Source organism: Chrysoperla carnea, chromosome 3 (genome assembly GCF_905475395.1).
Source record: "Chrysoperla carnea chromosome 3, inChrCarn1.1, whole genome shotgun sequence".
Classification (NCBI taxonomy): Eukaryota; Metazoa; Arthropoda; class Insecta; order Neuroptera; family Chrysopidae; genus Chrysoperla; species Chrysoperla carnea.
In genome coordinates, this window is record NC_058339.1 from 53,697,665 (window position 1) to 53,725,631 (window position 27,967).

Sequence of the window (27,967 nt, forward strand, 5' to 3'; positions counted from 1 at the left end):
TGCTTCGATTAACTATAGAATCAATGTTAAGGTGAAAAACCACTTAAAAAAATTTGTTTATCTCCCGGGAAATAATGTCTCTTCATTTTAAGTTTCCCAATCATTTCCAAGCTAAGAAGCTTCCACCCGATTGTTTCCAGGTTTTTGGAAAAATGACAATAATAAAAATTGTTCAGGCTTTGAACTCGACGTCACTACATAGTATAAAACAAAGTCGCTTCCCGCTACCTGTCTCTACGTATGCTTAGATCTTTAAAACTACGCAACGCATTTTGATACGGTTTTTTTTTATAATAGATAGAAGGTTTAGTAGGAAGATTTATATGTATAATACATGCAACGGTTAAGTGGCCGAACTATTAAAGGCACCATCACCTTTACCTGTTCAATTACTTAGACGTAGGCTGCGGGTTCGAATTGAAGCAGCGGCAGTCTGATAAATAATAATTATTGGGGCGGTAAATTGATCACATTGTTGTCGCTTGGATAAGAACGAATTAACCAAACAAATTAATACGCGAATGTATATTACATTTTACGCAACGTTATAAATAAAGTTAAAAATAATGATGTGGGTGGCCTCTGCCATAGATGCACATGTCTGAGGAATGGAAGTTTTTATAGAAGAGAAATCCTGATAATTTGAATATTATAAAGTAAAGAAATACTGATAATTTTAGAGATTTCTAATATGATGCAATAAACACATTTTTGTATATATAAAGATATTCTGTAGTAAATATCAGAATTGCACCCGTGCGAAGCCGGGCGGGTCGCTACTTATGAACGATAAGGCACAAAGGATATATTTATACGTAAATATATGTTTCAGGATAGTTCCGAATAAAAACTAACAATAAATTGTAAATATTTAGGTCAATGGTCAAATATCCACTTTTCATTTAATTGATTTTTCGATAAAAAAGTTAGAATCTCAAAATGATATTATTATGTATAAAAAGACAGCTGATATGGATATAAGAAACATATTTATCACGTTGATCATTGATATTATCGTTCGTACATGTAGCAGTGAGGTAAAAATTATACTAAACATCAAAAATTTTTATACAATAAACCTTTCAATATATTCGATTACGCTTCATATCAAATTTTGACATATTAGATATTGATGAATATCAACAAAAAAAGAATTGTGAAATACTTTCACTACGGTATTTTTCTTGTAAAAAAGGATAGTATAAAAAGTATTTTTTATGAAATACTTCTTCAAGAATGAATAATTGTTGAATCTGAATATAGGTCATTAAAAAATTACGTTCCTAATTGGTGGAATCATGATTTTACATATTTTTGGTAATTAAAAAAAAAAATAAAATTATTCTACCTAGCGATTAAAAGAAAAATCAAGCCTTATTCGAAATGTCTGTATTTTTCGTTGAGGTTAAAAACAATTATAGGGAAAAATGTATCTTCTACGCATTAGAATTCGACACAATCGCTATGTATGAATTTTAATTAAAATCATTTACTTAAGCAGTTAAGGTCCAAAAATCGTAAAAAGAAAGTTTATTCAACCCAACAACCCAGCGAGTTCCCGCCTAGTTACTAGAAGTATGACGTCTTAGTACAAAATTTCAGTTTGGTGATTTTTAGTCAATTTTTCTTTTATTATATACATAGCTCATCACGAGATCTCTAAACTCGATTGACTTGAAATTTAGTATAATAGACGCTAAATAAGAACGGATTTCGACAAATTTGACTCCCAATAAGATGAAAAAGGGGATAAAATCCGTCATTTTTGAATCCACTACTTAACCAATTTTTAAAATTATTTCATCTTTAGAATGTTACATTATGGACAAGTAACATGGGCTGTATTAAAAAAAAATAAGATAGCCAGTCATGATCACTGTGGACGAAAGTGAAAACTTAAAACTTTGAAATAGCTGGCCTTCGACTTAGCTGTGGCCTTCAGCAATGGAGCTCGCTGACCTCACAGATAGCTTTAATAACTATTCACAATACTTGAATAATAATAAATAATACTTCAATATGGTGGAAGCGCAAATAAATATATTTGAACCACCATTTATGTCATGGATTTTAATTTTTGGAACATTTTGTGGTGGATCGAATTGTGAATCAAAACCAACCTCGCATTCAGTTGAACACACAATAAAAATTTCCTCAAAATCGGCCCATCTGTATAAGAAGAGTTCAATTACAAACACCGTTGACTCGAGTTCCATGATTTTTGTTCACCCAAAAAGTGCTCAATGTACCAAAAGAAGTTCTAACTTCAAAAACTAGGGTTCCGCACAAAAAAAAATTAAAAATCTATGTGAACAAAAATAGAGATAAGCGAGGGAGAGCTGATAGTTTTAATATATAAGATGCAATTATATTTATAATAAATTCTGAAATCTTTCCATAAATCGTGTGCCATATTTTTAATAGAAAATATCAAAAAAAGTAATATTAGAAGTAAGAAAAACAAGTGACACTAATGTATCATTACGTGATATATCATTTTAATACAATATATTGAAAGTATTACTAACCAACCATAGCTGTTAGTGAAAGCAATCATAGAAGACAACATACTAAACCATATATTAAGAAAGAAGAGTTTCTGAGTGACTGACTAAGTAAGTAATTCATTCATACAATATATAAACAAAGTCACAATATATATGTATAAATAACTATAATAAGTTTTACTACTGAACTGAAATGAATGACATATGTAGGAGTTATAGGAGATGAGATGAGACAAGACAATACACTAGGAGTGAAAAGTTAAGGAGTATGAAATATATATATATATACAAATATATTATAATAACATTTATCTATAATGTGTTTATAAATTATTGGAATTGTGTAAACAAATCGTTAAAGATTAATAACTTTAAATATCCCGTTACCAGTAGGTTTGAATTTTATTTAAAATACGAAAACTTTACAAAAAAAGACTACAGTAGCGATGACTCGATAATCAGGGCTCAATAAAAACCAGGGGTGTCCCTAATATTGGATTTGTACCGATTACTGAGATTGTATGGAAAAATTTATTATAAATAAAATAAAGCATTGCAAAAACAACATTGGGATGTATGTATTTAAGAGAGACTGTATACTAAACAATAAATGTGAGTGATTTTTATGCTATTTTGTTTTAAGAATCATAATAATGAATCATATTTGATGTATATACAAACAAACAATATTATTTTTGAGAGATTGGAAGAAAGAGGTTTAAAGTGAAAGACAATTCCGAAAATCGAATATTCCCAATATCCAGACTCTACTTTCTTTAATTATTTTTAACTTAACAAATTTTCATCTTGGAAAATTTTACGACCTCAATAAATTTAGAGAATTACTGTTTCATCCAGCGCCCACCCTACCCCCAAATCAAGGTAGAGCGAAATCGTCTCTCAGTGCCTTTTTGTCATAAAATTAACTTGTATTTCAATAATCAACACTGAAAATGCGATATCGGACCTAATTTGGCATTTTGGCGCCCCTTGCTACCTGGAGCTAGATTTATTCTGCTCTTGGGCCGGCACTGGTTTCATCTATGGAAACAAAATCTAACAAAGTAAATGTACAGGAACCTTGAATCCTACTTAAAATAAAAAACTCTGTACATGATAAAGTCGTCCCTAATACCAACGTAGAATGAAAAAAATTAACACGCAAGGTTACTAAGTTGAATTATGTGAGATTTCTGTTATACTCATAATTTTCCATTTTTGGCACACCAAAATTTCACAAAAGGCTTTTTAATCTGCTGTATCGTGTAAAGGTTCGCAGGATACCTCAATGTTTTCGCGACTAGAAAATAGTGAGTTTTTCTTTTCCGAGTAGCACAGAAGAAAAGTTTCAGCACTTAAATTTATTTTTTAATGTTAGTTCTATCTTAGCCTTTGAAATGTATCAAGTCTTTTCTAATTGGCGAAGAAATTTTCATTTAAATGAGACCGCACATAAAATTCAATAAACAATAATATCAATTTAGAAAAAATTGAATACATTCGACAATTATTTCTGGGTTCATTTCAACTGTATATGTATCTGTAGCTACGGGTGGATTTGTTTCATTCAGTTTTTGAGTTTGGTGAAAATCTATTCAGAGACTACCCCCGTTTAAAGGAACTTCATTTTATTTAAGGAAAATATATTTTATATTATATATTCTTCACCTGCTTGTGTGTTTGTCTGTTTGGTTTTCACGACTAAACACCTGAACCGATTTTGATGAAATTTGGTGCGATGGAACCATGGAGATGACATAGAGAAAAAACATAATATTGCATATATAATACCAATTGTATAAGGACCACTTATATTAAATATTAGTGGCAGTGGTATTGGAATAAGATGAGTGAAGAAGTAATACATTGGTTGATAGTACCAACTTGGTACTAGATATGGTATATGTATATATATGAACAAACTCGTACAATTCGTACTCCATCCAGTTCCAGTGCTTAATGACATATCTCGTCAAGACATGATATCAGTGACGTGTTCGTTCATTTTGTAATGCATATGATGATATTTCTTATAATATTAGAAAACAACAACATGATACACAATATAATATGCATAACATAATATACAATTTATTTATGAATTTATATCTATCTAGACTAGATCTATCTAGCAGATAGCAGCTAGCAACTATCAGATACATGCCACGATGGTAAAACCATAGTGATCCAAGTATCATTTCGTTTATAAGTTACGAGACCAAACTGAAATCATCTAACAAAGATACTTTAGTATCTATCTCTATACCATGCCGGCATTGTAGTAAACGCCATACATATCTTACCGTGTAAAATTTAAAATTACCGATTAATTTTCAATTCTATCTTAATTTATAATATTATAACATTAATCTTACTATTTTTTATGTAACATTTTAGTAATTAGAAGTTACCAATCTATCCCCTAGATAGATAAACGGTCAAGGAATGCCTTAAAAAAATAAAGGCCTGTATCATGAAAAATTATTTAATTAAAACGATTATTAATTTTTTTAAATAAAAGTAATTTAATTGAATATTGTTTTTTCAAAAACTAATTTAATTGAATATTATTTTTTCATTATTCCAACAATGATTAATATTAATTTTTTTATAAATATTAACCAGTAAAAAATCATTAATAGCCTAAAACTTAAACATATTTTCTTTATTTTTCTCCAAATATGAAAAGTGTTACTTGGATCACTATATTCTACTGTCCCCATGTGTAGTCTAGAAACAACTTCTTTATGGTAAATTCATACAATCAATTGAATTATATCAAGTCTAGACATTTTATAATATTACTAAAATTTTACTTAAGAATTTTTATGGAAATTTTCATTGAATCTTATAATCGATCGGGCGATTTTAACGGAAAATATGGAAAGGTAGAATACAGTCTACCATTTTTAAAGATGCCGTGGGTCTTGGCACATGAGCTTAAAATAGGCCATGTTCGTAACTGGTAAGAGTAGAGTATAAAATTGTTTGTTGAAATTTTCCATTATATCTTATTAGAAAAAGCTCTCAACTATTAACATATGCTATTTGTTAGTACTCTGTGTTAAGTTACATTTACGACTGCATTAAATCTTGCATCCAACAATAAGGCAATCTATATTTTGAGTATTCAAAAGGGCAAACTGTTAAAACCACTCAATCTATTTGTGATCTAAAGTCTAAGGAACCGATATAATCTAGCCACATTATAAAAGGACATATTCGAAAATATTTCGAATGACAAATAGTAATTTATAACAAACGAATATTACAATATTACCCGAGAATACCAATTATGTATATTAGTAAATAGAGAAAGAAAATAAACAATAATCGTATAGTGTTGTCTCTCTCTCTACATGTCGAACTGATCATATATCTAATATACAACATTGGTTAATGAAATAACATTATATATATATAGAAAGTCCCACTTTAAATTAAACATACTACTTATAGATGATCGGACCTTAACTCGAAAAATTAATTGTTGGAATTCATTCACGTTTTCTTCGAAATATTACGATACAATTTTTTTTCTTCAATTTGATTGTCATTTATGTCAATATAAATAGTTTTAAACCACTTGATAAATGAAATTTTAAAATATCCTAAAAAACCAGACGGTATTTGCAGTTCCAGTAACGGTATACCAGTTTTGTATTCTTTACCGTATAAACAGTGATCAGACTCAATTAATGAATCCAAAAAACAATTATTAAATTGTTATTTTTCGAAGTTAACGTAACTGACAATTATCGGACTAGACAAGAAATTTTCGGGTTAAATTTTTCTCTGTTCTATCTTTGACTCTCCGTAGACTTCTAAAAATGTTTATTTTATTAGATTGCGTACATATCAAATGGTTTGATCGATAATGAATAATATTCTAGGAAATAGTACGTAAAAAAATCCATGAACCCTACCCCTTTCTGCATATACAGTGTGTCGCAATTAAGATGAAGAAACCCTCAAACTTTCGTCATTTATAGGAATATCGATTTGAAAATTTGCACAGTCATACAAGGGGGCAGAGTCATGAACTGTATATAGGTAGGAGGGAAATGTCTGCCAGTATTATGTAAAGTTTATGCGGTCGTTATAGAAGCTATTTGGCAATCGGCAGACATTTCAGTTTTATCATACATTGTTTTAACTTACTTCAGCGGTGTTTGCAATTATTTTTCCATAAAAATAAATTTTATAACAAGATAAATCGCATTGATTCATCTTGATAATACAGATAAATCGTTTATCCGCTTTAAATCACCTTTTTTCCGATTTACTTCAATCCAACCCCCTTATTACATCTATATTGGTCAGTATCTAAAATTATTATTTTCTTTTAAATTGTTGCAAATAATTTAGTCTCTTGAGTATTTGTGGACCATTCTGTAGAAACAGATACAAATATATCACCAGATAGATATTAGATACCAAACCATTATATTATATGGGGTTGGTTGATGAGCATACCAAATGACGCAAACACAATACAACAACACGATAAAGAAGGAGTCGGTACTGATGACGATATCTTATTATATTTTACTTTCCAATATTCATTTTCTCATCAGTTACCATACAAACAAACACACACACACACAACCAAACACACAACATATTGTGTTTTGGGGTAACTGTTTTAATAATAAGTACTCTAAAGCGTAAAATGTTTATTTACTTTACACCGTGTATATTAGGGAGGATTGACTCTGTGACTTGTTGTTTAGTCTGCATGTCTGTCAGATGACAAGTTGTCATGGATAAATGAACAAGTGTTTATGCAATGACACATGTTTGGGGATAAATATTACACGTACAAATTGGTATTATATTGAGTTTTGTGTGTTAAAAATGATAGGAAATAATTGTTAATTATGTAGAGAAAAAGGAAAAAAAATTTCGTAGCGCAGGAGCTACGTTAGCTAAGCAAATTCCCTCAGAGATTGAAAACAGAACATATTTTTCTTAAAATCGAATATTTCATTTTTAGTTTTTCAAGAAATGTTTACTTCAAAAACTAAGCGTCTAGAGAAAAAATCACAAGGGTGATCAGTTTTAATCAAAAAAGTTGCTTAAAACTGAACAAAAATACAACTACTACTACTATTTTTTATTTACTTTTCGCAAAAGCAATAGCTCCACTTCCTGCAGGAATTCGTTAAAATAATAATTATTTAAATTTGGAAAGAGAGCACATCAAAGTTACATCGAATTTTTTTGTAAAAGGAATCCATTTTTGTTGATGATGTCATCCAATGGTAGATTCTTATTCCTTTTGGACACTTTTTTTTGTATTAAAACTATTGTCTTTGTATTTGTGTAAAGTTAATGAAAAATACCAATTAAGTTAATGAAAATTACAGCCCGGTGGGAAGACTCACCATTGGGAGACATTTTACCTCGCCTCCTACTGACCCATTACCAGATATTTTGTATTTCGCTCGGTGAGTGTGTGAATAAGTGAAAGTGTAAGTGAATGAATAAGTGAATATTTATTTCTTCTTTTATTCACTCAAAAGGGTGAGTCAAAGAAATATTTCCATGGCATTTTGGAATTATACGTAAAATAATATGCAGCTTCAATTTTGAAAAAGTTAAAATTTATGTAAAAATATACTTAAATATTCTGATTTTGAGTCATAAAAGCACATTTTAATAAAAATAAAATATTAAAATTAAAAATCGTAATTTTTAAACTGTATATCACGTGACCTAAAACGAGGGCAAGCCTTGCTGTGATGTCATATCGGTATGACATCACAGCAGGGTATTTTTGAGCCATAGACCATCATTTAGTTCAGTGTAGGCAGCTGGGTATAATATATCCATAGATATAATAAGTATTTATATTTATTATAATCAGATGTCTATGAATATATCTGTCAAACTTATTTTACGTCATCAAATTGGATGCCTGCGTTTTTGACAGTTTAAAAAAGGTTTAAAATTTAATTTAAGTTATTGGCAAGAAAGCAATTGTATTTTTCCGAAATAAATTTTTGGTGGCTTTTTATTAGCAAAATCAACATTTTGTTGTACTTTTTGAAAAATATTAGAATACCCTATTTTTTACAGATTTAACTTACTCACAAACAAATAAACGCTAGGTAAATCGTTTCAATGATTCTTCTTTTTTATAAAGAGAAAGTAGTAACAAGGTGGTATGAAGAATGCATTAAAAAAATTGTCTATTGTTTAAAAGTGTAATAAAATTTTTTGAGTCTCACTCAAGTTAATTGGACCCAAATTACTTATAATAAAATGTTTAATTGTAAAAGATAAAATTATCTGAATTCCTATATAAATGAACGTTTTAAATAAATTGTAACAAAGTTTTATATTTCATAATTTAAATAATTTTTTTCCCATATAAAAAAGTAATTATAAGTTATAATTACACGTATTTTTGTATTTCTTATTAAAATATACATTTATTTCAAGTGTAATATAAAATTAAAGAACATAAATTATTTAAACCACTTATAAAATCATAATTAGATTCTGGGCGACCCTACTTACATCTAGGGTGGTGTATAATTGTATAACGACAGGTCAAAATCAATACAAAACTGACATTTTAACATTCATTTTCTTGTCAGCTTCGAATTTATATTAAATATTTACTACACATCACAGAAAAGTGTATACAAGTGAAATTTACAAAATTAAGAAAACCCCTTCAGATTTTCTTGAAACATAGCTAAGAACACTCTCTAACAAATTACTATTTAAACAAATAAAAATTTGTTCAAATCAGTTCATCCGTTTTAGAGTTAAAGCCCCACAGACAGACACACATGGCAGTCAAACATATAGCACCCCTCTTTTTGCGCTGAAATAACGAGCCACTTTATTGTTGATGTAAAAAAGATTTACTTGCATGCATATATATCTTTGTTATCATTAGTCTATTTGGCTTCGACCCGGTGTTACTTTTAACCCGAAAAATGAACTTAAAGAAGTACTCTTGAACCGAAAGCATTGCCAAGACAATCAAAAGTGGATGGAAAGAGACTATTCTCAAAAAAAATTACAGGTTCCATTTTAGCATTGCACGAATGGTACAAGATCACAAAAATTATGCGTTTTTTTTTTATTAAATGTTCCTGAACTTTTGATGTCTTGATGATAATTCCAATCCAAGAGAATATGAAAGCAGCGTATCTTGAACATCATTTCCTTAGTTGCCGATTGTAAATTAGAGGTTTGTTGTAGACGTTGGTAATTTTTAATTTAGGAAATTTCAATTGTTGCCCATTATAATTTGAATTTGCAGGAAATAAATAAATCCGGCTTATATGCATATTTCGTCTGCCGTTTTTCCTCTAATCAAAAGAATTTTTAATGAAAAAAATAGTTACTTTTGATAAAATTCTTACCACAGGGCAAGTTAGGCTGTTTTACTCAAAAGTTTTTTTTTTTAATTATTCCGATTCATACCTAACAAGTGAAATTTACAAAATTAAATAAGCCTCCTACATTTTATTCGGGTGCAGAACCCTTAACTCGCACTTGAAACATAACTTAGAACAGACTCCATTAAATCAACTTATTCCTTAAAGCCTTTTCCAAACTGAGCCAATTTGGACGAATTTTTTAGTTTTTTTGGCTACGAAACCCTAAAATTGTACTTGAAACATAGCTAAGAATACTCTCCACTAAACTACCATTCAAACGAAAAATCTACAGCAGTTCATCCTTTAAGGCGCTACGACACACAGACAGGCAGAAAGACAGACAGACAGATACACACACATAGCGGTAAAACTTATAACACCCCCCTTTTTTTATTTCGGAGGTTAAAAATAGTGGTATTTTGCTTAAAGAAGTTGTAATACTATTCTACCAAATGTTCAGGAACATATATATTTAATGTATTATGTAGATATCAAGGTAAAATAGTTAGTAAAGTATAAATGATATGCATTATCAATATATTATGAAGTGAATTGTGAAGTTGTAAAGTTTTTAATAAGTTGTTCAAACACATTTTAACATAGGTATCCTTCTATTCGTAAATTAATTAAAAAAGATATGATAAAACATTCATTCACAAATGATACGATAAAGTTTGTTGATGCTTTCCAACGTTAAATGTAAAAAGCTTTGTATAAATAACGAACTGTGATTGAAACTAAAAAAATACAAATGAATTACTTACATTTGTGCACTGATTATCAGAAATTTTAGTAATTTTAACACTTCGACAATATTATGCATTTTTATGAATTGATTTTCCCTTGTAATCTTTTTGTCAACACAATATTTCCATTTGGGTCAATTTTAAAGCTTGAAGGTGTTTATAAGAAAAGTATCATTCTTCGATTTTCCTTTAGGAGAGTAGTATTTCCATCTATGAAAGATTTTCATTAGTTCGTTAATGAAACTATCAAGTTTATACTGTAGTGCCACATATCTCGTATTAGCACAAGCAAAGAAGTTTAAAATTGAAAATAATTCTCTTGTCCGATTTTTCCATGGGATAATGAGGAGAAAAATAGTATTTTTTAAGAAAACATAATTTCCGAATTGTAGGAATTTTAATAAAAAACAAAAATAAAGGATTGTGGATATAAAAAAAATGAGACTCGCTAAAGTCGAATACGTTCGAAATGAAAGAGAAAACGCGATTTTACTGCGAGAATATCATGTTTTTCGTCTTTTATTTTTTCGGCTTGTATAACTCCCAAACTGAAATCCGTTCTGGTCTCAAATTTTAGCTTTTAATGGTATCTTTTTGTAAATTTCAAAATAGTATAAGGTTTCCGCATAATATGCGAAAATGCAAAAATAGGTGCTTCAATTTTAGTTTTGTATTCGATTTGTAAAATATAAATATCAAAATCCTATATGCAAATATACAGGTTGGGCAATTTTAATCTATACAGCTAAATAAGCCGTTTTGTAGTTTACCAATAAAAAAATTTTTAAACAAAGTTGCAAAGTTTGATGAGGAACATCATGTTCTCACATCAGATTAGATCTAGTTCTTCGGACGTCTTTAATAACCATTTTAGATCCTAAATGGTAATAGATAAAATAACATTTAAACTTAGATCCTCATAAAAAAAACTATGAAAAAAATATGTCATTATTACGGAAAATGGCTTTAGCCAAAAGTTGCCAAGGACAATAAAGGACATTCACCTGTGTCCATGACTTTGATCTACAATTATCGATAAACTATAAGCGCATTTTCTTTCGATTAAATGCAATAATGGCATATTTTTAAGTCAAATTTCCTCTGAAAGCTTACGTTTATCGAAAAAATGTTTTCTATCTCAAAGTGTTATTCTATCTCTTACTGTTTAGAATCTTAATTGAGTATTAAAGAAACCTGAAGAACTAGATCCAATATGATGTCAAACATAATGTCTCCCATCAAACACTGCAATTTTGTTAAAATCATTTTTCGATTGGTTAACTACAAAACGAGATATTCAAGTGTATAGATTAAAATTGCTTCTTCATTCCTGGACACAGTATCTATTTATAATACTCTAATAAAACTAAATAGCTTCTTGTCTTACATTTAAAGCATAAAATAGAGTACGTTACTTAGTTACTACATTTCTGTCTAATAAATAGCGTTATGCAGAACTATACACAATATACAGAATGTTCGATTTACATCTAGGCATATAAATATCACGATTATAGCAGAATATATGCGTTAAGCAATGCATCAAAGTGAGAGATATTATATACATGTGTTGCAGCTTCGATATGCGTTGAGATAGTTGTAAGACGTTTGGAGAGTGGGAGTTTCTTAGTTAAATAGATGAAATACAACAGATAAGCCACGATTCAAGTCACTTTTACAATTTCATATAACACCTATAATACCTTAGATGCATTGCTTAACGCATGTACTCTGTCATGCTCGTGATATTTATATGCCTAGATGTAAATCGAACATTCTGTATATTATGAAGAGATGGTACTTATTATTAGTGTTAAAAACTTATAAATTTATGTTTATTTTATGATCTTGAAAAAAGATTATAAAACTTCACCTCTTTCATATTATTAGAATATTAAATATATTGACTGCACTGAATTATGTACTTCAAGTCTAGCTGTTTCAAGCATCATCATCGTATAAAGCCACTGGAATATTAATGATGAATAATCGTTTTTATCTAGCCTTTAATATTAACTACATGAATCATATAAATTATTGTATAAATCATATAATTAAACTCTTAATCACTTTATATTCAATAAAATGGCTTTATATAATGGAACTAATCCACGGAAATATTGTTCATGGTAAATTTTTACAACAGTTATAGTATTTGCAAGTATATACGTATCGCGGAGCTACGTTGTGCTAAAACATATTTATTTTCTAATATAGATATTTTCTAATATCTATAGAAATAATTCCTATTTTGTGTTCCAAGACAAAATAGAAATATTTTTCATTAACGTCGATATAAAAACCGAATTAGTAGACAGTAGTTTACTGGATTCAATTATTCGTCTTAATTGGATCGTGCCGACCACGACTTACCTTTATTGACGATTTATTGACAACTGTTATAAATTCAGAATTCATCACGCAGGAGCTACGTGCGTAAAAATAAAAGATGACTATCTATATCTTTATTAGAGTCATGGGAACTGTCGACGGAAGTGAAAACTTAAAACTTTGGAATAACTGTGTTTTTTTTTTTTGATTTGTTAATTAATTATACCATAAATAATTAATTTGTAAATTGAAAGAATCAACGTGTGTATAAAAAACAATCATAAATAATAAAAAATAAAGTTTTATTATTTGTTTATAAATAATGAGGAATTGAAAATTTTGTATTCCCTCCTTTTCCTCTTTTAATATCTTATCAATCAATTTTCTCACCAGTAATTATATATTCAAGAATATTTCAAGATATTTATATATTAAAGATAAAAATATTTACGATATAACTTATATTATCATATCATTTAACAAATATCGATTATCAATTATTTATACACTTTTATTCACTTAATTTATTTTTTATATTTTATTTTACTGAAAACTTTCTTTAGGATTTTATTACTGCGAGATAAAAATATTTTAGTATCTTCGTCCGAAAGATTGCATATGTCGAAAGTTTGTAAATAAAATAATTTAATCGAAGAAAAATGTCGAGTGTATATAACCTCTATATTATAAAGACTTTGTTTAGATTTTATCACCATCAGAAATATTTATAAAGGATTGACTATAAAAAACGTCAATTTATATCCAATTTTCAATAGATTTTTGGAAATTATCATTAAACTGGCTAAATTTAATGATATTATAATAGAAGTTGGTATAACTAGTGCAAAAAACTAGGCTTTTTTGATGAGATGAGAAGACCAAACATGAATTGCATTATATTGTTTTGAATATTTTCTAGTGAATATTTTTTACGCATGGTTTCTGCAGATCCAAGACCTTGATCTATGTTGCTTATTTACGAAGTCGACCTCACGCCATTCCGGAAATGGACTAATTAGGTGATTTTATGCACCTATACCAGAAATCGTACCATCAATATTTTTAAGCATTACAAAGTTGAGACTAAACTTAGTATACCTTGATATTAATATACTCTGTATTATTGGGAAAATTACTAATGACGTTCAAAAGTCAATATGGCAATTATATGCAGACCATTAACAAAGTGGACTGTTTTTTATCAGACAGTTCATTCGTACATTGGAAAAGTATTTTCCAAATTACTATGGTTTTTTAATATCAATCTATTTATACAACGCCTGTTGAAACCCAGTTAGAGCCTCTTATCATAACTCTATTCCAAGCTACGGGTTGTTGATTAGCAAAATGATTTTACCGATAGTATTAGAGACGAAGCCAGTTAGGTTAATTTTTATTCTTTAAAGATGAGTGTCATATCTAATTTCTTAAAGAGAGTTGTAATAAAATTTCTTAGTTTTCTATACTTTATTCTGAATAGAAAATGATTGTGTTATCTTACTCCTTCGAGCGTATTTTAACCCTTAACAATAGATAAGGCAATACAACTTTGATTGAAATTGGATATTGTATTTTAATAGTTCAATATGTAGATTAATAGTTTAAGATAACTCTCATATTAAAGTCAGTATACCTGTATGATATGGCTCATATCCGTGAAAATATAGCGTGAATTATTTTTAATCTGTTATATAAATTTTTTTATTATAATAAGGTACTGTTTAAGGCAATTAAGTTGAACCAATTTAACACTGTTTAAGTAATACGCCAATACAATAGGAAGGCGTAGTTTAACCAAATGCAGCAAAAAAATGATGCAAAACACTTCATTTACATAAAGAACCTTAACTAACATAGCATAAGTATGTTATTTGCCACCGTACACTGATCGAACTCTTTATCAAATATTTGTTCAAAACGCTTTCTAGTACAGTACCTACCGCATTTACCATTTAGAAAAAGGCTTTAATGGGGAGGTCCCAGAAGGGGGTTCCCAGGTAGATTTACGAAGACAAAAAAAAGTCTCTCCACCAAAAATGCGCTTCAATTCTATCTCTATTCTGTTACAAAAATGTCAATAAATTTTGGAGAATTTTTAAGCAGAAACATTGTTGTTTTTGAGTCAGCATTTCTTAGGTTTAAACTTACTGTATACAAACTTTTGTTTTAAATAATTCCTATAATAATGCTTAATGCATCAACTTTCGAGATGATATTTTAAAAATTTTTTTAATATAATATTAAGAATATGAAATAATATACTTACGATGGTCACTGAAGTCATCTACAAGAATAATTTCTTTTATCAGATGTTCTGGACTCCGATTCAATACACTGAAACAACAAAAAAAGTTTCAATTATGTTTAAAATAGGTTTTCAAATTGCTAAGAAGTTCGAAAAAGAATTACCAATTTTTTTGATTTTTTTTTTTTTGCAATACCAAATAAATGTTAATCAAATTGTAACTTTGAACATAAAATCAAGAGAGTAACATTATTATTATATAACTTTGTATTTCCCGATTTTTCCACCAAATATGAATGGCGAATTTGCGAAGAAAGACGATATCAAAGAATAAAATATTCTTATGATAAAATGATGTACATCACTTTTTTTATGTTTGAAATATGATAAAATTATTTATTCGACTTAATTTTATCATGATTGTTTGATAATCATACAATTAACTTATTTCATTTACTAACCGTAAAATGGTTTTACTTTGAATAAGATTCCGAAAATACTCTAATTTTGTATGAAAAAAATTGTTCGTTATACATCATCATAATAAAAACAAAATTTGTAACAATAGAAGGTACAAAATATAATTTTAATTAATATTCATGAAATAAATTTGCAGTATATAAAAATTATTCATTTTTGTAATGTTTAAAATAATGCAATGCTGCAAAATAAAATAAAAATTTTATGCTTTTTGAAATAATTTATTATAAATTATGATACATTTTGTTTATTTTAAAATTTATGTTATAATTTTGTGATACTGAGAGCTCGCTCTACAAAAGACCTTACTTTTAAAACGAGGCGAAGGAACGATCATGAAATGTTCCTTAAGAATATATTTATAGTGGGTAAAAATTAAATGGATTTTCAAACAGGCTGCTTAAAAAGTATCAATGTTCCTTTGCTGGTAGTTTATCTGGTTTATCTGCTTCTTGTTACCTTGAATTCTCGGTTTGAAGACGTTTATTAAGTTACAGGGCGTCGTGTCCTTAGCGCATATCTAGGATCTTCTACCATTATATTTTCTAAGAAGATTTTTTTGCATTGTCTCCAAATGGATTGAGATCGAAAAAAATCGAATCATCAGGTGTATATTTGATGGTTACGATTTACGATTTAATTTTCGGATTCAAAATTACAATGCTGATTATAATCATTTGGCTGAGTCGCACAAACAATGCAAGACATCATATTCCGATTCTTTCATAGTTTTTTAAGGTATTTCAATACCGTAAAAATGAAAAAATAACAAAAGTTTAAAATTGTATTTTTCAACTAACCACACTTTTCTACGTCTTTTGTGAAAAAAAAAATTCATATCGAATCTCTGTACGGTTTATGAGAAATTAACTATCAATGTCAGTGTTTTTAACAAAAAAAAAGGCACATTTCTCATAAACCGTACACGAAACCGATATCAATTTTTCTCGCAAGACATACAAAAGTGTGATTTACCATTGTAAGTCCTTAATTTTGGTATGATTATACAGCTTAAAACATATTTATACAAAACATTTTTTTGTAAACATTTTTAAAAACACTTATTAACTAAAACCAACATTTATTATGACTTCTCCATACACCACCATGTAAAGAAAGGTGTTTTTAATGATTAATTTCAACTTGAAATTATAACATTTCAACTTGAGAGAACCAAATTTATACATTTTTAGTTTCGAAACGCCTTAATTTATCATAAATTATTAAAAATAAATTATTAGTAGGTATTCAAAGTTTAGTACCTAAAAAGATTGTTTTAAGTTACAAAATTTCTTGGTTTTAAAGAAACCCAAAGCCGAAAAGTGATTACATTCTTCTTTTTCTAATATAACAGGAATTTCGTTATTATTTCTCAAACTACGACCTTTGAGAACTGCCACAAGAATAATTTTCTACACTTGGTCAAACTACTTGGGTTATTGATTAAATCCACTAATGTTGGTAACATATGACCATATATTTATATGTATACGTACCATATTCCTGTAGTTTTCTGTACGGATGCTTACTTATTTCGAGATATAGTATAGCCGCTTTGAAAACACACTTTGGTATAATTTTGTAGTCATATAATGAAATCACAATGCGTCTGTACTAATATGAGGAAAAACAAATAAACCATTTATGACTAGTTGTGGGATAACGAACAATAAACACAAGAAATAAAGGATTTTCCATGAAAAACGATATAACTTCTATGGAAATTTCTATGATAAAATATGATACTAGCTGTGTGTAATCCCCGGTTTCGAAGAGATTTCGATTGCTTGACCCCGAAGAATCCGTTCTATAACATCGATGGCATTGTTTAAAATTATTTGTGAGGGTACTTGATCAAACATCAAGTTTCGAAAGCATTCATGTGTTCACACCGTGCGTGAGTTCTATTAGAGGCGTTTCCATGGTAAGGATACACTTCTTTAATTATAGAATTGTATGATTGCATATATAATTGTTTGGATTGCATTTATGACTAACATTGAAAATTTAATATTATTGTCTCACTTTAAATAAATAATTATGATAATTTAAATTACAGTAATAGTATTATCCTTTTCTATTTGAGAAAACTATGTAATTTTATCTTAGTTTAAAAATTTCTGTGAAAAACTGAAAAAAATTTTGGCAATTTGTTTTTGTTTAATTTTTTTACATTACTGAAAAAAACGCTATTTTAAAATTCTTCCACTCTTAATGGAAAACGCTTGATGTAATATATACTACACATTTTACGGGTAGTTTTGTGATTTATTCTATATAAACAACATATTACAGTCTAACTTTAGTACAAAGAACACATAATGAAAATCAAATACAAAACTGTAATAAAAATATATTTACGGGTTTACTCTACAACACAAGTAAATTATTACACTTACTGTTACTGAGTTACTATGGAAGGGATGCAGGATAATATCTATTTTATTAAATTTTCAAAATTACTCTCTCAAAGTAAAATGTAACATTGTAATTTTATTTTGTTCGAGAGTTTAAGTATATTACTTACTACTTACATTGAGTATATATATTTCTGGATTTATTTGTAAGAATATAAAAGTTTTTTTTACATTATTCTCGGTAGTATCTTTTTTACAAGCTTTTGTTTAACTGGCACATTGTTAAAAATTTTAAAATTTACTAGTTGTTAAAAAGTGCAGCAATGTTGCAAGAAAAATCATAGTAATGTTACAAGATTGAATGAAAAAATATCTATTACTTTGAATATTTTGAAATTTTAAATATTTACAGATCACAAATCGAAAAAAAATGACGGGTTGTACTCCGGGAGTACCGGTAGAAGTAAAAACTTGAATATTAACGTTGTGCATTTTTGATATTTTGGAATGGCCAGGGAATAATTTTGCACGAATTGCTTTAATTATCAGTATAAAAGTACTATCATTTATGTGGTAGAATACAATATTTATTTATTGCGCTATCGTACACAAACATGACAATTTCATGAACGAACATTTTTTACCCATTACAAAAAAAAGTGTATTAGGCCGCTAAAGAAGCCTTCACTTAAAAAAAAAAACCAAAATAAAAAAAAAATTCATTTTTAATAAGAAGGCAACCGCACACAGTGTTTCCAAGCGGTCACCCATCCAAGTACTGACTGTACCCAATGTTGCTTAACTTCAGTGATCGGACGAGAGCCGGTGTACTGACTGTGACATAGTCTTACGCTTTTTCGATCAGGTCATGTGTCCTGACGCGAGTTTAACATTTTTTACCCATTACAAAAAAGTGTACAACGCCGCTAAAGAAGTTTTCACTTCATTAATTTAACAAAAGTGTAGTGTGTGAATTGCTCGTTTAAATATATAAGATAGCTAAATTTGCCAACCCTATAAATTCTTGGTTTCTAAAAAATATACCATAGCCTGTTTCATGAAAAAAAATTTTTGGATACTGCTGTGATTTAGTGTCTAAGAATCTCTTATCGCACTATTATCGTTGATCCGAAGAGCACAAATAGTTGTAGATTTAGAGAAGTTTTACTCTTTTTAAAGGTCACAATGGACCTTTTGGCCTAAGATTGTTACTCTTCGGCTATCTGTTATAGCTTAACCAAGGTTCTTATTCTCTTTGAAAGTTTGAATATCATATAATACCAGATATTAATATTAACAGTTGCTTGAAATTTTGTGTACACATAATGTATAAGCGTATTACGCCCTGACGTGTAGCTATAATTTTTTGAAATGGAGAACAGAGATTCTTTTGAATCATCTATTATAGCTTAATTAAAGCTCCATTCGCTTTTAGTATCAGATTAAACTAGATCCTTATCTTTTCCGTTACTATAAATGAGGTGTACATATCAATTCGATAACTATGCATATTTGAATTACCCCATGACGTTTTTGAAAACGAGATGGATTATACACCCGGTATTTTATAGCTTTAAAAAAATTAGATTTTACTGTAGTAATTTAAAATAGATAAAAATAATTTTTTGTACTCATATGTGACAAAAGTGCAATATAGGAAAAATATACTCAATGATTTATATGTAAAAATAATATATTGCATAAAATTTGTAAAAAAAAAAAAACAATGCAAAAAATAATATTTATTTTTCTTTCGTTGTCAATTTTAAAAAGAAACTAAAATATATAAATAATAAAAAAACAATTTGATAATATTTTATTTTTGTATTGAAAGCTGAGGCTATAAATTTCTTTTATTTATTATGTTATGGATTTTTGTACGAGTTGCCGATGATAGTTATACAAATTACTTACTGCGGATGCAAATTATTAGATTTTAAAAGTATAAAATATTTTTAATGCAATAAAACTAAATTTTTTGCAGTTTATTCAAGTAGAAATTTTTAAAAGATTCTTTTCAGGTGAAATAAAACAATTTAAAGTTTGTAACTTTTAAACTGAGACATTATATTAAATTATTTTGCTATTTGGAACATTGATCGATTAATGATAAATCACTATTTTTACCAATGAGGTTAATTACGAGTCCATTTTGAGCAAATCTTATTAGCTATAGATATCATGGGAACATTTAAACTTTTAAAAGGAAAGAATAAATAAAATAATTCATTGGATTTTTAGCTGATTAAATTACAGTTATTTTGTCAGAGATTTAAAAAAAACTTTTCTCTCTGTTTGCCTGAAGTTGGAAAGATATAACTTGATTAGATTTTTAGTCCATAAGATCATTCAATTATATTTTCTTTCATATATAACTTTATTTTTATTTAAGATCAAGTTTATGAAAACATGCTCTTAAATCTTATGTTTGTGACAAATAGTGCACAATACTAAGACATTGTATCTAAACATTCATTGTATCGACGAGCATACTTAACCGTTTTCTTGGTGCTAAAAAACTCATATGTTAATGTTTCAATAAGATTTTTTTTGAAGGAAATGGTAGGAACGTTTTTCGAGATTATATAGAAAAGTATCTACTTTTTTGTGCTCAGTATACCTCCAGAATGTTTATTATGCCCATTTACTGTGAATATCCCCACAGACGGTAAAAAATTCCCTTTTTATTAAATACAGAATACTTGTATTAATATTCTATTTCAATTTTATTGCATTTCTTAGAAAAACCATTTCACGATTGAAATGCCTTAAGTCATCAGTTTGGATTTTTCTTTATCGTGATTTCTGATGATAATATTGAATTTAAAAAAAAATTCGTGGAAATCAGATAAAATTCGTCTCTATGATACATCAAAACTTGAGCTATTTATAAAAGTTTCTGAAATTTGTGTAAAAACATGCAAGAAAGTGTAAAAGTTTTTTTTTTTTGTTTTTTTTTTTTTCGAAAACGTGAATAATATAATTTTATTTTCTATACATGTCATACCAAACATACATTTAAATGGCTTATAGTGACTGGGGTGACTTTAGTTATAACTTTTTTTCGGTATAGGTACTCATAAAATATTAAGGGTTGTTGATATATAAACACACCTTTGTAATATTTTATAGTAAATACCCATCCAGACAGGAATCGCCTTAGAAAGAATCAATTTTATTGTCTTAAAGTAATATGAATTTCTTAATTGAAAAAGCTCGATTCACTATACAATTTCCCGTTGGTTTAATGAAGCAAAAACTACTTCCGGGTAACGGCTTATTACCCTTCAAGGTTTATTACCCTTCTTTATTACCCTTCTTTACTAACCTATTTTTTATATTCCCGTTTAGATATTTGTTGAAGAGTTGGTTAAATTAAGTCTAAGAGTTTTAAATATTCGTTAAATTTTTGTCATTACCCTTATTTTTGCCTTCTCTATAACATTTTCTTCTCTTTCGTCCATGTTGTCAGATTTAAGAATTTTCTTATGTATGTGTGCATGTATATGTGTATTTATACTCTAAGTGATATTACTATAAGATTACATGTTATTCATGTTATAGTTATAATACTTTGAACGGTAAAAAACGTGATTTTTTGTGACTCGGAAATAATGTTTGTTCATGTCAAATCTTCCTACAGAATTTTAAATCAGTTATCTTCAACCGATTGAGCTGAAATTTTATATACACGTTTAGTATGGGTGACAATGCATGATTAGCTAAGTGACGTCATTCTAAATACAATATGGCGGATCGATCAAGATGGCGATCGCTCAAGTTATATTTTATGCAGTAACAAGATATGATTACATAAGAATATCGGATATAATTACATATGAAATCGCTTCCATCAGATTTGTTATACATACCCTTTTTAGTTTTAAATTGAAAATTAAAAAAAAAAACTTTTAAAGAACAAACTTTTATTGAACTTGAACAATTAGAAAATATTAATTTATATGAGGCACTCGTATATGGCAGTCAGTAAAAGTTTTAGGCGCTCCCATTCATCCTTGATATTTAAAATTGAGCGTCTCCAGATTTTACTTTTTAATTTGATACCTTTCTAAAAAACAAACAAAAGTGTCTAAGTTTGAAAATTTTCTTCATAAACGCAATAAAATTTAATAAATATTTAACGAGTATTTAATCAAGTAAATCTATTTATTGTTTCAATTATTGTGGTGTATTGTTCACCTATCATACTGGTTTGGAATATAAAGAAAGGTATAATATATTGAGAAGTGTTATATAAATATTTTTCTTTCTATGTGCGTATCCTTACTATATTGGCCATAATACAGTAAATGTTATATGATTTATAATACTTTTACGTGTTTTGTTTCTATAAAACGAAATGTGTGTATCGTAAATAAATATGTTAAACTCGAAACAATGCAAAGGGTGAAAACCTTCTACGAAATGAGTATCATACATCAATCAGAAGTAAGTCTACGGTTAGTAACCCTTATTTTAGATTGACTGAATTAGACATGTGCATTTGTTTGTATTTTATTTGAAGAAAATTGCTATATTAAATGCATAAGGTAATAAGGTAAGCTATATTAAATGTAATTTATATGAAAATTACATCTAATTTTTATTAAATATTTATTTCCAAGTAAAATTAATCACCTGTCTGGATGCATATTTCGTGTGGTATTTATTGCATGTGAATAATTTTGGACATGTAATGGGTGGAAAAAATCGATATATTTGTAGTCTTACATATCTCTTTATAAAAAATGATTTCATTAAAATAAATCGTGAGCTCATAAGCGAAATTTTCATAATTCTTTTATCATTCTGTGCGGATTAATAAAAATAAGTTTGGTTATATGGAAATTTGAAGTTTTAATCGTGGTTGGTGTAGCTTGAGGATTGAAAAAAGCTTTTTTGACAGTTGCAAACTTTCTCTCATTTGTTTGTATGTGATCTTGTTATAAATAAATTTCTTTTGACGTATACGAAAACTACCACTAAAAAGCACAAAAACTGGATTTCCATAAATACGACACTCAACGATTAAAACTTGAAATTTATTACTAAACTTCTCTATATCACTCTTTAAAAAGACGTAGCGTCTAAACAGTGATGGCTACAGTTTTTAAATAATTATTTGCCACAAGTGAAAAATTTAAAACTTAGGGTCACAAAGAGAGTGATAAACAATTAGAAGTAAAAATTATTTTGAGTTTTAAGGCTGTTGCCTCCGTACAATATTGTAAAAATGTTGTATACTACTTCAACAACGATAATATGTATGTATCACATTCTAAGCACACATACATATTCAAATATCGTATAAATTTTAACTTGCTTTTAACTACAATGTACTATACTGTACTGTATATATGCTGTATGATAAATAATAATAGTAAACATTTGTGATTCTGTATATAATAGATATCTCTCTTACACTGCTTATAGTCTAAATATAATTGTTTCTATTATACAAAAAGTTTAAATAACATTTTTTACTAAACTCAAAACAAATACAAGAATGTTCAACTAGATTTTTGGAAATATCTTAAATCTATTTTTTTTTCTAGAATTAAATAACACAAAAAAAACAGAATCTTTCCTATGCTCACCATGTTAATGATCCAAAATTTAATTGAATTTATCTCGAGTAAGAGATGAGCAATCGACTTCAAATTTTTATGGTAAATGTATTATTATATTCTTAATAAGTATACAATTAATTAGAATTTTCTGTCGATATCTTAAAGCGAGACAGCAACCTTAAAGACAGTTATTTCAATTTTCGGTTCTTACTTTATATATGGTTACTTTATGTCTCAATAATTAAAATAACAATTATTTAAAACATATTAATTATTGTTTTTGTTTATTTAAATACTTGATTTGAAGAGTTAACTTTATATCATTTATTTGTATAAGAGAGTGTTTCTGTGAATTTGTAGGTAAACTAAAGTACATGTAATGGGATATGTTTACAAATTTACTGTGTATGTTTACATAAATAAACTGTATACTTATATGTGTAAATACATAATACCTTCAAACTATATACAAAAAGTTTGTGAAATACTGAAGTAATTTTTCTTTCATATAAGTGGTTTATAATTTTCATCTTGTAAAGATGATCTTGGGTATGAAACTAATGAGTAAGTAAGCTCTTCAATCATAGTAGAATCAGTCTTTATATTTACAAATCTCACATGGAATATATATCAATGCTATTTTTCAAGACTCTTCCACCAATTTTTATGTGAAAATTAGTTGAAAAGTCTAATAATACAGTGTGTTTATTTTAAAAGTAACCACCCTTAAAAACTCTTGACCTGATTATTGTTTTGAATGAAAGCACGTCGATTTAAATATCGACGGGGAAGTTGGAACCAAGAAAATTCTAGGTTTCATCCCTTCACTCAAAACAATAATCACATCAGGTCGAGATTTATTAAGGATGGATAACTTACATTTTCTGTACAGTTTTTCTAAAGAACTTTTTTTAATCATGGTTTAATAGAGAATTTTATGGGAAAAAGTAGCAGATTTGATCAAAACTATAACAATAAAAATATATTATCAATTGGGAAACATTTTAACCAGTACTTGATTCAATAATATTTTACATCTCCGCGAACCACAAAAAGAGATTTGTTAAAGTCAAAAAAAAGATTATAAGGGACAAATTCTGCTAAATTTCATTTATGTGTGTACATCTATAATATAAAAATGAATCACCGGATGTGTTGCTAAGCGCAAATCTCGAGAGCAGCTGAATCGATTTCGCTAATTATTTTTTTATAATATTCCTTGAAGTAGGAGGATGGTTCTTACGGAGAGAAAAATTAAAATAAATTGCCTGAAAAAGTCTAAAAACAACACTTGTCGATATTCCCATACAGAAGATTCGTAATAATAATTAAAAGTCAATTTGAACGATACTATAAAGTTTAAGTGATAGTAGAAGGGTTCCAGGAAAGCAAAACAATTGAGTGACGTTAGTATCATATAAATATTAATGTTAATATTTATCAATATTTATACAATTGCAACATTACTCAAAAACAAATTGTCTATGGTAAAATGTAAATTGTCTGTGGTAAAATGTCAATTGAAATGAAATCGTCTCTTTGCTGTGCATAATATTACTAAATCTAAAAGCTGACACGGTGTCCCGAATAGTAGAATTAGTATTAAAAAAAAAGAATCGATTGTTAGGCGGTACGAAGGTGGCCGAGCAGCTAATTTTATAAAAAATTTTCAAATAATTTTTTCCCGTAGGATCATATTAACCACTAATATTTTATAAACTCTCATTACCTATATAATATAATAATACATAATGTAAACAAATAATAATATAATAAAGCTATTTGTATTATTGGTATCGTAATCGTAATATTAATTTATTGAATACATAAATATTTTGTTTGTAATATTGTAATTACTTTTATTGTAGGCAGGTACTTATATTGTTTAATAAACAAATACTTATGTAGACTATATTTTACCATCAAATAATAAAATTAGATTCAAGAAACAATATCACATGCTTCAAAAAAATCAACGGTAAGTGGCAAATGGAGAATTTAAAACCTATTTCGAGAATTTTGTTTGTCATGGTGTAGCAAAACAATTTTTATAAATATATAGGACGAGGATGGGTAGAAGGTTTGACAGTCATTTCCGAAAGATTGGAAAATTGAGACGCTATTGCCAGAGTTGTGTTTAAAAAGCGGGAAAAGCTTAACATAATATGAATATTCATCAATTTGCATATTTGCATTTATACAATCAGTTTCTTCTTTCTCAATAAATATTCAGCAATGTTAGACTTTCAACGCAATGAAAAATTTACCAGATTCTATAAATTAATCAATGATTCTGACAACTCTCCAGAGGAAACAGTCGTTAGACACGACCTTATAGTAAAAAATATGTATGTGAGATCAGTTAGTACCAAGGAAGTAACTTTTAGGAGTGTCTAATAATATGGAGGAATAAAAAGCATCTAATAATAAGATGCATCTTATCTTGAGGAAATTTTATCTTAGTGACAGAGCTCAAATTACAGTGATACCTTACTGGAGTAATTAAAAAATTTATTTTAAACTAGCTTTTGCCCATGGCTTCGATCGTGATAATGATCCATTTCAATGGATTTCATAAATGATACATTTAGTGAATCATTGATACATTTAGTGAATCATTGATTCATTTTAAGAATCTACCTTTACAGACTCTCTATATACCACTCGCACTCTAGGTAATGCCAACTTTAAAGACACACATGGAAACCCGCTTGTCTTCGCTGAGCCTATCACCTTAACATCAACTTTACTCCATCCTCTTGGAAAATAACACAGTTTTCGGCCATGGGGCCCGCTGTATGCCTTTAAAGAATGGCAAAAAAAAAGTGATACAGTAAACTTTTGTCATAAACCATGAGCACATAAAAATTTCTAACTTAAAAATGACAAAGTTTCATAAAAATGTCTCCCCCTATTTTAGCGTGATCGTTAAACGCCATTTAAAAACTGTTCTTAGATTTACGTCGTTGCACGATGCATTTAATTATCCCAGAAAAATGATATAATATCTTGTATTTCAAATAATATTTAAAAAATAATACTATTTTGAATACTATTATTTTGAAGGGAATAATCGAAAATACTTTAGGTAATACCTAAAACTTAAATACCTAATAAAATTCTGTATTTATTGTTTTGTATTATTGTTATTTAATTTTTAAATGTTTTAATTTTATATTTTATTTGATTTAAATAAATTTTTAATTTGTTAATGAAGGAATTTTATTTTTAATAATAATAACAATAATAATATGATTATGTTGTTGAATATTTAAAATTAAATTAATTAATTAATCAATCATATGAATGTAAAATTCATACACCAGAAATAATTTATACATCGTATTATTTTAATCATTGACTATTGTTTTATAGAATTTATATAATCATATATGATAATTAATACTTATTTATTTATTAACAATATAACAACATTTTATGATGTGTTGCGTAAATAAAATGGTGTATCGGATGTTTTAAAATCTATAATATCATAGTAATATTTCTAAAAAGACAAACGTACGAATGCAAAAATCAGGTTCCTTTGAAGATCCAACGCGTGGTTTCTGAATTATCGAATTCAATCGTAAACGTAGGTTAATATTCCAGAGCGATTTTTTAAGCAACTTGTCGTTAATTCGCAGCAAAATCAACCAGATTATTGTATTTTTGCGAAATCCAGCTTATTTAACAATTATAATGAATATTTTTCGAGGTATTTCGAAATAAAAACGTTTCGTATAGGACTTTTTGCAATATTTAAAAAATACCAGTCCAGTCCCCTATTTTCGAATATATCAAAATTCCTTATATATTTTTCAAAGTGGATAATTAAAAAACATGGAAAATTTTTGTTTTCCTCGATTTGGATAAAAATTAAATTTTTTCGGTAATTTTGATTCAAAAAACAAAAAAAATCGATTTCGTTTGGAGATTGGATTTATAGTTTCTGATCTATCCAATAAAATTTTATGCAAGTGGTGATATCTCGGAGAAATTTCCCCAAGAAATTTTGGTTTAACCACAAAACCATACCATAAGTTTTCTTGTCAATGGAATATATAGAGTATTTTGGATCAAAACAATTAAAAATCTAGCTCTTGTGACGATTAGATGAGTATTCGAGATATCTCTCGAATCGTTCTAAAATAATAGCATTTCCTTTAAGATTTTAGGCAACATTAAAAAATACTCACTCAAACATTAAATAAACACTATTTTTGTAATTTTTTGCTGAGTTTACCATTTTTATCAAGTTTCATTAAATTCCGTCCCAAAATTATTTTGCTTTCTCAATTTTTTCAAGGCGACTCTTTAAGAAAAATACA

At 28.0% G+C, this 27,967-nt stretch overlaps 1 protein-coding gene across 1 annotated transcript in view; it reads right to left on the reverse strand.

The window, feature by feature from the left end:
• The window catches only part of LOC123295325 (polypeptide N-acetylgalactosaminyltransferase 2), a 504,171-nt gene that overhangs the window by 18,154 nt on the left and 458,050 nt on the right, over positions 1-27,967 (reverse strand). Inside the window, exon 4 of the mRNA XM_044876633.1 lies at positions 15,254-15,321. Within this exon, the coding sequence (XP_044732568.1) occupies positions 15,254-15,321 (68 nt within the window). The remainder of the gene's footprint in view (positions 1-15,253; positions 15,322-27,967) is intronic.